Source organism: Chaetodon trifascialis, chromosome 14, assembly GCF_039877785.1.
Source record: "Chaetodon trifascialis isolate fChaTrf1 chromosome 14, fChaTrf1.hap1, whole genome shotgun sequence".
Taxonomy (NCBI): Eukaryota; Metazoa; Chordata; class Actinopteri; order Chaetodontiformes; family Chaetodontidae; genus Chaetodon; species Chaetodon trifascialis.
In genome coordinates, this window is record NC_092069.1 from 456869 (window position 1) to 468909 (window position 12041).

The 12041-nt window shown below is 41.1% G+C and overlaps 1 protein-coding gene across 2 annotated transcripts in view; it reads right to left on the reverse strand.

Moving 5' to 3' along the window:
• Positions 1-10515, reverse strand: part of iars2 (isoleucyl-tRNA synthetase 2, mitochondrial) — a 36504-nt gene extending 25989 nt beyond the window's left edge. For both annotated transcript variants that reach the window (XM_070978609.1, XM_070978608.1), the window contains exons 1-14: positions 10104-10515; positions 9642-9764; positions 8562-8715; positions 8336-8484; positions 8057-8106; positions 7814-7923; positions 7607-7697; positions 6386-6501; positions 6075-6244; positions 5719-5809; positions 5425-5576; positions 5119-5279; positions 4807-4909; positions 2864-2957 (exon numbers count right to left, since the gene is read on the reverse strand). In XM_070978609.1, coding sequence (XP_070834710.1) covers positions 2864-2957; positions 4807-4909; positions 5119-5279; positions 5425-5576; positions 5719-5809; positions 6075-6244; positions 6386-6501; positions 7607-7697; positions 7814-7923; positions 8057-8106; positions 8336-8484; positions 8562-8715; positions 9642-9764; positions 10104-10370 — 1831 coding nt within the window. In that variant the 5' untranslated portion in view covers positions 10371-10515. The remainder of the gene's footprint in view (positions 1-2863; positions 2958-4806; positions 4910-5118; positions 5280-5424; positions 5577-5718; positions 5810-6074; positions 6245-6385; positions 6502-7606; positions 7698-7813; positions 7924-8056; positions 8107-8335; positions 8485-8561; positions 8716-9641; positions 9765-10103) is intronic.
• Positions 10516-12041: the final 1526 nt, after the last annotated feature.

Consider the following 12041-nt stretch of genomic DNA (forward strand, 5'->3'; position numbering starts at 1 on the left):
CGATATCGTTAATTATTGATATTTTCTATGACCTATTTAAAATAAGGACCGGGAGAAAAATACATTCAATTCAAACATTTTTATTTTAAATTGAAACTTCCTCTGTTTACAGTATAATCCCCTCAGCTATCAAGGCAGAAAGGAAAGTTAATGTCAACACAACCATGGAAAACACTCAAATAATAGATGTAAAAAAAAAAGTGTAAAAATGTAAATAGAGAGAAACCTGCGAACTTTTTTCCTGCAGGTTTAGTGCAGAAAGTTCGCAAGCTGATTCACCTTCTGCTGAATAAAATGTTTTCAGATATGTGCAGTGTTTTGGAAACATAGCAGAAACTGAGGTAGACTTGACTGAATTATAAAACCAGCCGAGACATATGAACAACTTTAGTCAGTCTTCTTACTCTAAACATACATGAACTATTCAATTCTATTTTTATTGCAAGTGTGTTTAAGAAAAAAAAAAGCACTGTAAGAGATGTGTATAACCTGGCTTCTCCACAGTGCTCAGTGAAGCATGTCTTTAGCTATATGATATGCCGCTGCCTCCGTTACGTCTTCGTGCCAAGGTAAGTGCTAAGGTGGTTAAATAAGTTTGTGGTATTATCGGTCTTGGTGGGGACGACAGTCTTGCATAAGTTACAGACCACATTGGTCTGACTACGGTCCGACTTATAAAATCCAAAAAAAAGCCATACTGGCGAGCTGACTTTCCCTGTTTTATTGACAATTTCTTCGCTCGCTGCCGCGCTCACTTTCTATTTCTCATCTCACTCCTCGCAAAGCATCAAAGACAACGAGAGACAACGAGATGGCGCAACCGAACTTGATAACGTTACATGATTGGTGTGTTAGCGTGTCTCTCTTACTGATTAGCGATTACTTCCTACGTTGCTCGGTTACCTGAGAGCGAGTGCCTTTGCTCATGCAACCAACCTCGCTTTGCAACTTCAGGTTTCTTCCGACGAAGAAAAAAAAATTATCGAATGTTTTTATCGAACGCATTTTTTATTGATATTGATGACGTGTCTATCACGAGACATATCGCTATCATTTTTAATCGCCCAGCCCTAATCACACACCATCTGTAAAAATGCTGAGGATGAAAAAAGAAAGGCTTCTACAACTGGATAATGATCCTGAACACACCTCAAAACAATGGACTCCTCCACAATGGACTACTGCAAGAGGACCACGCTGAAAGTTTTGTAGTAGCCCTCACAGTCCTCTGATCTGATCATCAAAAATCCGTGGATAGACCTCAAAAACAGCGGTGCATGCAAGACAGCCTAAGAACCTCACAGAGCTAGAACCCTTTTGCAGGAAGAATAAGCAAAAATCACCCAAACAAGAACTGAAATACTCTTAGCTGGCCACAAAAAGCTGTTACAACCTGTGCTACTTGCTCAAGGGGGTGTTAGTAAACACTAACCATGCAGGGCGCCCAAACTTTTGCCTCGGGCCTTTTTCCTTTTTTGCCATTTTGACACTGTGAAAGATGGAAATAAAAAAGTCATCTTGTTCAAAACTTTAAAGAAATTAGTCATCTTTAACTTTATGACTTTTCCAAATGAGGTCATCCTTTCGTCACTTAGTTACTCATAGAAACAGAAATTTTGACTATGGGTACCCAAACTTTTGCATGCCTCTCAATAATAATTACTGTGTTAACCATATTAGTTTAGCGTGTTAGTCTGCTAATATTTGATAATTAGCACTGACTACAAAGTACATTTGAAGCTAATGGGAATGTTAGTTTTGTAAGTATTTATATATAAAATTCATATTTGACAAATTTAAATTTTGACCAACTGATGGCACCAGGGCATAAGTCACATGATTACCAACATTATTAATTTATCTTAAAGTGGAGATGGATGTACAAAATTTCACTTAAAAGGAATAGATTTAAATTCAACTAAATTGTGGTGCCAGAGGAAATGTCTACCAGACACCAAAGTCAGTCTGAATAATCCTGAGGAGAACATGGATGTCTGTACAAAATTTCAAGTGCAGAATTTTAGACTAGCCATAAAGGTGGGGGGCTGGCTGATCAACAGTGTCATCCATAGAGCCAAACTTCTAGCATGGCTAAAAAAAGACTGAACTTGTGTCTAACTGCTAACTTGAGAGAAACAGTTTCTGCTCCAGATTTAAAACAACAACAAAAACAACCAACATTCGAAACAAGATTCATAGAATACAATGCTTTTCTTCAATCAAAATTATCACATACTACATACATTATACACCATTTTGTGTGTATGATGTATGGTTTGAAGACTTATCCGAGGCAAGGTTAAGAAGACATCCCTTTATTAGTCACTACAACCACATGCAGAGTTACAGAGAGGAAACTGCACATGCCGTGCTTTAGTCAAATTCTTTTCTCGGCTTTTAACCCATCCCGGCAAATCCTTCCTCCATGGCAGACCAGGAGGGTAGGTATGCTACCATGCTATGCTGAGACTACATTGCCTTCTAATCCAGGTTTGTTGTCGGCAAGTGGCACTTTGTAAAACAACTTAATTGGACTACATAAGGCAAATGGAAGTAGCTTTCTTTCCAATAAAACTAATGAAAGGAGACTTTGTAGATTATGAAAACTGAATTAGAAAGCCTATCATTGTTATAGAGGAAGTGAGTAACAGCCAAAGTATTTGTGGCTGTGGATATCAGTTTTTAACAATCACATTTTCTCTATTGAGCAGGATATATTATTATTAATAAATGGAATTAAACTTGTATTGGTGTTAGCATTAATCAGAGCATCACAGATGTGGATTTCCACAAAATTAACTAAATCTATTTGTACTCAGCAGTACATGCATAACGAGACAGACTGAAGAAATTTCAGATGTACCTTCTAGTACAGCAGCCCATGATGCTCCACTGTCAAACCAGATGTCTAGGACATCTTCTCCAAGAATGTAGTCAGTCACTGGACCTGCTTTACTCTGATGTGCACGCACAGCCATACAGGGAAACAGTAGTGAACAAGGGGTCTGATTAGTTGAACAGATTACAACTGATTACAACAAGATAATCATGTTTAAAGATGCACTGATAGATTTTGTAGCTACTAGTGGGCAGAATAACATTAACTCAAACTCCACCAACTCCTGGCAAAGGTATATCAGTGCAAATAAATATAAATATAGTAATATAAATGTCTGAGTTGCGAGATGTTCTATTATATTAACCTGCTAGTTGCTCTGACTTTGCCTGCTGTTGGTCTATCTGGTAGACAGGTAGTGTACAGTGGGTCTATTGAAGGTGTTGACCAAAACAATGAGCTAATAGGGATTAAAAAGTTGCCATTTCATATATGGTCATTCCATTTGTTGTTCATAAGAAATATGTTGATTAATACACGTCAATCATCAGGAAAAAAAAATTATTAACTCAAGATCTGTCGTTTGTTGTATGCACAACAATTATGCAGTTGGCAAAGAAATTCTAAGTTCTCCGACTCCCTCCTACAATGCTAAAAAATGTGTGAAAGAAAATCACACCAGCAAAAAAATGAGAATCTAAGACATAAAATAGTGCAGAAGTTAAAATATAGGAATATAATATATACAATGTACATGAAAGAAATGTTGAGCATACATAGAATGCAATAAAGTAAAACATAATAATACAATTTAATAATATGGCAGACTTCTGTACAGTCATGATCAAATTAATAATCTATAATGTAGAAATGTTATGCAGTAATGTAGTACATGTATATACTTAATGACAACTGGCAAGAAGGTTCAATAATATGCCTGTGTGTCTTCTTGTGTTGGTAAACACTTCAACACAGGCATTTTTAAGGCATCACTGAGCTCTGGCTGATGGCCATTTGATATAGCTTTTGATATTTTGTAGATTAAACAATCAACATGCATGTTCACAAAAGGTTTCACACTGAGTGGGGTTCTGAACAACTGAAGCTTCTAAATGCAAAAATCTTTTATTATATATTGATTGATTTTATACTTTTCTTTAAAGGTGTAAAGAACTTACTGAAAATACCAATCTTATTTTTTATTTTTTTTACATTTGACTTAATTAGTGATGTTTTAATTGGTGTATCACCCTAAAAAAGCCTCTGAAATAGCATCACTAATTACAATATTCAGATAAGGAGAGGAGGATTAGATAGGCCATGCCCTTTACTATGGCCATCCATCCATCCGTCCATTTTCTCCCGCTTATCTGGGACCGGGTTGCGGGGGGAACAGTCTGAGCAGGGACGCCCAGACTTCCCTCTCCCCGGACACTTCCCCCAGCTCTTCCAGGGGGATCCCGAGGCGTTCCCAGGCCAGCCGAGTGACATAGTCACCCCAGCGTGTCCTGGGTCTTCCCCGGGGCCTCCTCCCGGTGGGACATGCCTGGAATACCTCCCTAGGGAGGCATCCAGGGGGCATCCGATAGAGATGCCTGAGCCACGTCAGCTGACTCCTCTCGGTGTGGAGGAGCAGCGACTCTACTCTGAGCTCCTCCCGGGTGACAGAGCTCCTCACCCTATGTCTAAGGGAGCGCCCCGCCACCCTGCGGAGGTAACTCATTTCAGCCGCTTGTATCCGGGACCTCATTCTTTCGGTCATGACCCAAAGTTCATGACCATAGGTGAGGGTAGGAACGTAGATTGAACCGAACCCCCTACGGCCCCTGGCTGCACCAAGAAATTCTGTCCATGCCCTTTACTATGGCCAATATCATCTAATGCGTCACTGAGGCTAATTCAAACCCACAACTCTGTCATAACTTAATCTCACCCTCACATAGACACCAACACACATGAAGTGCACTCACCTTCTTGAGCACCTCTACTGGCAGCAAAGTTGCAATAGGAAGCTCCCACCAACAGTTACTGCCCTTTTCTTTGAAGAGCTTTGCTATATGGGATATTGTGTGTCTGCAGGGGCCAGGCACACAGGGAATGTTTAACATACATAACATATTTCTGTGTCTGTGTTTGAATATGAATATATAGATATAGGATGACTTAGTATTTGTCTATCTCAAAAAATATCTCTAAAAATGTTAACATGCATGTCACATTTTTATGTATCCAAGCATGTGGACTAGCTTGTTTGTCTGCATTTGTGCCATGTATCATCTTACTTATTGATTAGAGCCTCTCCAGTGTCTCTGTGGTAGAAGACAGGTATTGGGACGCCCCAGCTTCGCTGTCTAGAGATGCACCAGTAGGTCCGTCTGTCCAGCATGGCTAGCAAGCTGCCCCGTGCTGACTCTGGTAAAACACTCACCTTTTGCAGAGCCTCCTGGACAAACACACACAAAAACAGATTTTTTTCCCCTTGGAAACCAACTGTAAACCACTTTCTGTGCACCAGGAACACCAGGATTTCTTTCACCAAGCAAATAGAGGAGGTTGACGAAAACCAGTAATATGTGTTCCAGCTTTACCTTGGCCTTGTCTTTAAGTGTCACCATGTTGATAAACCACTGTTTGCTCGGCCTAATGAAAACAGGCTGCTTTGTCCTCCAGTCATACGGATAACTGTGAACACACTGCTCCTCCTTCACCAGAGCCCCACACTCCTTCAGCATGGAAATCACTAACACACAGGATTCCACAAACAGGAAAGAGGAAGAACAGTTACAGACAGATATGAAAAATAACACAACCACTCACAGTGTACTCACATATCTACATGGGCAAAGAAAGTTTATTTTTATTTTCATACACTTAGGCGGTACCTTTTTCTGTCCCTTCTCTCATCACATACAGATTCTGGAGCTCAGGGCCGGCTAGTTCAGTGAACTTGCCATCCTCATCCACCATACACTCCTTCGGTAGAAGAAAAACACAGTTACATAGACGTAAAGCATGGTATGTCCACAATGTTTTGCTTTTTTCTTTTGAAACAATCAAGCAATCAATTATCCAATTGCTGTTCATTACTTGAATGTTGCCTAATTATTTAAGCACTGAATTTCACTAGACCTGTTTGTTGAATATTGTGATATCTAAAAAAAAAAACATAATCTTGTATGGTACAAACAACCAGCTTTTCTTGATTCCCAAAAGGCTGATATTTAAAAATAGAACCTACAACGGACAGTTTAAATTGTGAGGCCACACTGTAATCCTCCATTCCGTGAGCTGGTGCTGTGTGGACCAGACCTGTTCCTTTTGCCATAGTTACATGATTGGCTGGCAATAGTGGCACTTTTTTGTGAGGAATTGTCGGATGTTTGCAGATGCCACCTTCAAGTTGGGAGCCTTGGAAAAGAAGGACAGGGGACACTAGTATGGTTATGGTTGTGAGAAGACACACACAATGAAGACTGCTGTGTGTGTGTGTGTGTGTGTGTGTGTGTGTGTGTGTGTGTGTGTGTGTGTGTGTGTGTGTGTGTGTATTACCCATGAAGGTGTCTACACTCTCCAGCTCTGTGCCCAGTAGTGCTGCCACATTGGCTGTGCGCTCAGTAGCCACTAAGAGCAACTGAGAGGTGTTGGCCCGCTTCACCACAGAATACCTGTAAACACAGAACATAGCACTTCCAAACATAACACTACGTATTGTATAACACCACTATTCATATCACAGTCAAACTCTCATGTAATGTTGTTCTGTAAAGAATACAGAAATTTTCTGCTGAAAGCCTAAATCCTTTCTTATTTTTATCTTTTTAATCAGTACAATGAAATACAGAAAGCCAAAGCAAGAAGCAATTTAGAAACACTGTGTTTTGTGAATTGTGAAATTTTCTGATAACTAAAAAACTAATGATAACTAAATAGAAAATGCTCTCAGACATTTACCAAGGAGGCAATCAGTGCTCAATACAAACTCACAGCTCAACTACCAGTGAGTCCTTATTGCAACAAAAAACTCCCCTTTGGGATCAGCAAACAAAATACTCAGTTTGGGACACAACACACAGTTGGCCAATGACAATATACCCAACTGACACATCTTGACATCTAATACACAAGCTTAGTGACCCCATCCCTTTCCATATTTGGCCAGTACGCTGATGTAAGTATAGTAGAGAGGATGGAGTTGGACAAAAATCTGTGTGTGTAGAGTGGGTGAATGTAAATGGTAAATGGACTCTTCTAGTCTGACAACCACTAAAAGCACTTTTACAACACAAGCCTGCATTCACCCGTTCGCATAGCTAAGCCACCAGCTCATTATGTGCGTTACACATTCAAACACACCAGTGGTACAGCATCGGTTCAGTATCTTCCCCAGGGATACCTCAGCATATGGATTGCCAAGGCCAGGGATTGGACCACCGACCTTCTGATAGATGGACGACCACTCTACCTCCACAGCCACCCTTAGGTAAACCAAGGCCTGGACTTTGAAAAGCCTTACTCCGTACAAATGCACAAAACAGCAAACAAGAAAAAGCAATGCTGAAACATTCCCTTTGGGACAGAAACCCCAGGTGAGTTGAGTCTGACAAGAACACCTTAACCCGACAAAAAGGAACGAAGATGACAAACGACAGCTGAAGTGAATGAAAGTTTAGATGAGGCTGACAGCGTACAGCTTCATCAAGTAAAGTTTACCTATTTTTGAGAACAGAGAGCTCAGTATTTTTCACGTAATTTTATGACGCAGGTACTTACTGGGCATTGGGCATGTAACAGACAGCCTGGTTGGCGTGAATGGTCCAAGGCTGGGTGGTCCACACCAACACAGAAACACTTTCCAGATGTGCTGAGGTACAGAAACCATACACACATGCACCCATAAACTGTTAAGAGATTCCAGTCGATCAGAAGCATAATCTATAAAAAAGTTCTGAATTACCAGTTTGTGTGTATTTGTAGTACCTGCTTCTGAAACTATCTGAGGTGGCATTGTGATCAGGGGGAATGTAGCATAGATGGCCCTGCTCACATGCTCAGGGTTGTACTCCAATTCTGCCTCTGCTAGAGCTGTTCTAAAAAAAGCACAGAGACAAGATAAAATCACACAAGAGCAGTAGAAACATTAAGGCAATACAGAATAGAAAACAGTAAAAATATGGATGTCTCCATGCCACAAAATCTGCAATAAGCATATGAATTCAATACCTTGATGAAGGAGACCAGAAGACTGGCTTATAGTCCTGGTAGATGAATCCCTGCAGACCAACAAAGTGGAATAAAAAATAGACAACAGAAAAACTAATAACGTCAAATTGTACAGCCACTGACAGGTAAACATTTAGTTTCAATCCCACTCCTGTGCTTACTATATTAATTCTATGGTGGTTTTACTTGGTTAAAACAACTGCTAAATGTTCCTATTTGTAACATTCATAGTTATTAAGCCTTTTCAGTGGGTAGGACAATGAAAGCAACACTGCCCACCTTGCTGTGTATCTCCTGGAAGACTTTCAGTTGAGCAGCCTCATAGGCCCCGTCATAGGTGTAATAGCACTGATTCCAGTCAGCCATCACACCCCAGCGCTGGAAAGCAGCCTTCTGACGAGCTATGGCCCCCTCTGCAAATGCCTGCGCTGGATGGGATGACAACAACACATTACAGCAGCTGTAAGTCTAATAGTCCTCATGTTCATCCAGTGTCTGTTTTTACCTTTCTGTCGGATCTGGAGCGGGCTAAGGCTGTTGGTCCCCAACTCCCCCAGAGCCTTCAGCTCAATGGGCAGGCCATGGCAGTCCCAGCCTGGGATGTAATGGACCTGTCGTCCCCTCAGCATCTCAAAACGGTTACGGATATCTTTCAGGATCTGAATCAAACAAGATATGGTGAACTGAACTGAGTATTCTTTTGGCAGTGTTTGAACTGTCACTGCCACCAGAAAGATTAGAACTTTTACAACAGTGACTATACGCTGTCAACAAGAAGGGGATGAGCAGACTATTTCCTAAGGAGACTCAGATCATTTAACGTGTGCAGCAAGATGTTGGAGATCTTCTACCAGTCAGTTGTAGCCAGTGCACTCTTCTTTGCTGTAGTATGCTGGGGGAGCAGCATCGGTGCTGGTGTCAGCAACAGACTGAACAAACTGATCAGGAAGGCCGGTTCCATTATTGGCTGCAAATTAGACACCATTGAGGAGGTGTTGGAGAGGAGGACACTATACACACTGTTATCCATTATGGATAACCCTGAACATCCTCTTCACCACCGCATGGACAGACAGCAGAACTCCTTCTCCAATAGACTGATCCAGCTCTGCCGTCACAAGGACCGCTTCAGGAAATCATTCCTGCTACAAGCCATCACACTATACAACAGTAATTTAAACAATTAATCTCCACCAACCTCACAAACTTCAACAGATCAAATTTTAAATATTATTTGCACTACTGCAATATTGCACATTGTTGTTTATTGTTCATTTATTTATCACTTGAAACTTTTTTTCTGGTATATAACGTATAGCTCTAGCTCTGTCTCTATTTAAGAATTTCTGTTATACAAAAGAGTGTAATAAAATAAAACGTCATCTTAAGAAATTATAAATTGTATTTGCAGACTGTTATGCACAGGTTGGATTGCATGGATAATTTACAGATTACAGATCAATAAAGTCTAAATTATACAGCAAATGGTGGAAGAATTCAAATAATGCATCAGTGATTAGTATGTTATAATGCACCAACAGCGGGGAATTACTGAAGCATTACAATCACAGTATTAGCTGATCACCTTATTGAGTGCATGTCCTACGTGAGGGTCTCCATTGGCATAAGGAGGTCCATCATGAAGACAGAACTCCTTCTTGACCTTCCTCTCTCTCTGCCAGGAGTACAAATCTGCAAATCCACACTCCTGCAAACGCAGGGAGAATTTTACTTTTTCATACGACAAAACAAGCATCGTGATCATGGGACTCAGTAAGTTCATCAATCAGATATGTTGTTCAAAACTAAAAATGCGCGCACCGGAGGAGTACGTAACTTCGTTATGTGTCACTAAACCAAAGTTAATACTTAAGCTATGATCCGACATTATTTTTAGTTTGCTTAATTCAGAAACGAGTCCGTATATCTTACAAAAGGAACGCAACTGATGTATGCCGAAATGAACGAACCCAGAGTAAATTTAGTAGATATAGGGCATGTGCTATGTCATACGTTTCCATTGACCAACGTCCATCGTTCGTCGTACCTGCTGTATCTCGAGTTCTCGGTCTAGCAGCTTCTGTCCGGTCAGCTTCATTGGGAACTCAGTCCGGGGAAGCAGCACTGTTTCTCGGTACAATCCCCGAGCAATCGCAGACTCTGCGGGCTGAGCACTACCTTCCCTAGAACTGACACCATGACAGCGGCTGGAGCTGAGGGAGAGAGTACGGTGAAGGAGGCCGTTTCCCCGCTGTGACCTCGATCCCCATTTCGCTAGCGTCTGGCGTACTACCGAAACCCGGCACAGCAGCATGGAGAGGCGAGGGAGTTCTGTGCATGAGCAAAACCACACAAACTGAAAACTGTTCGGCTGTTCCTGCCTTGTGACAGTGTGCAGATACGGTATCGTTACAGCCCGCCCTTCATCCAGTGCGTGTTTCACCGGAAGAAATTGTGGAGAGGACAACTATGGAAAGCCTGTTGGGTCAGTAGTAACCCATAGCGCATTTTTAACGAATGGTTAAAAACGCTCACTGGAGGACGCCTTTTATCCATCTTCGAGGGAAACAACCGAAGATGCTGGATGGAACAGTCTGAATTGTGATTGAGTTGTTTTACTTTGATGGCAATTCAGCTTGTTTCAAATTCAAACGGTAATGTAATCTGTCAGTCCTCTCATCAAGGCGGGTCATGACATCACTTCCTCGTTCGTGACCAACAAATTGGTCAACAGCCAGCAGTTAATTCGTCTACGCTGTTCTTCGTGTGATATGGTGCTTTCTATCTCAGATAATGTCCATGTGTTCATCCTAGAGTTTACCATTAGTTTATTGATGTTGGGCCGTTTTGACGACATGACGTAAAAGACGTAACAACACTAAGAGGGAAAGTCAACCGCGCGGAGAGGGCGTTGAGCAGTGTTGCCAACTTAGCTACTTTTATGGCGTTCTTGGAGACGCTGCCGTGATGGCATGAACCGTCTCTATTGACGGAGCGAGCAATGAATTCGGCTGCGTTGTGTGTGATTGCCCCTCCTTTGCCTCCTCCCTCCCACTGTCTCCCCGGGCTGCAGTGGTAGCTCTGCTCAGTGACTGCTACGAGACAGCGTTCGGTCTGGATTCCGGCTGCTCGAACACTGCAAGCTTAGTGTATGGCTATGACAAGCCGTTCCTGTCAGAAATAAGCCACATTCTATGGCAAGCCGTTCCTGTCAGAAATACGCCACATTCAAAAACTGATGAACTGATCAACAGACCTTTCATAGGAGTCATTTACACTCCTACCCTCTAATCAGTGTTCTTTCTAGCTTGCAGGTTCGAATCCAGCGAGTGGCATTGTTTACTTGGACCTTCTGCAGTTTGTTTGTTTGTTTGTTTACAACTTTGTCATGCACCACGTTGCTATATTGTGATGTGCTATATTGTGAACCCACTGACTGCAGCCCTGTGTTAGTGAACAAGATGGCAGAAACCTGTGTGTGCTTTCAATTTTTCCTCTCATTTCTGTCGATGTTTTAACGTTATTTAAACTCCCCTTCCATGCATTGCTAGGATATATAGACATATATTTTGTGTACGTACACTTTTTTTTTGCTCTGGTAAGCCTTCTGGTAGAATCAGGAGGGGAGGAAACACATGTAAGATCATTATAATGCTTCACCTATCTGTGTTTAAAAAAAAAAATCTGTGTTTTGTGAAATTCACTCCTTTATAAAGTTTTGTTCAGACTGTTGACACCTGCTGTGATCATCTTCACTGGAGCTACCACTTCATGCCAAATCACAGCTGTGCTGACACAACAGTGCCCTTTGTGGTGTTATACTCTTGTGATAGTTATTAAGTAGTATTAATTTTTTAAAGCTCATACTTGCGCATATATATATATATATATATATATATATATATATATATATATATATATATATATATATATATATATATATATATATATATATATATATGGGGAGTTTAAATAACGTGAAAAC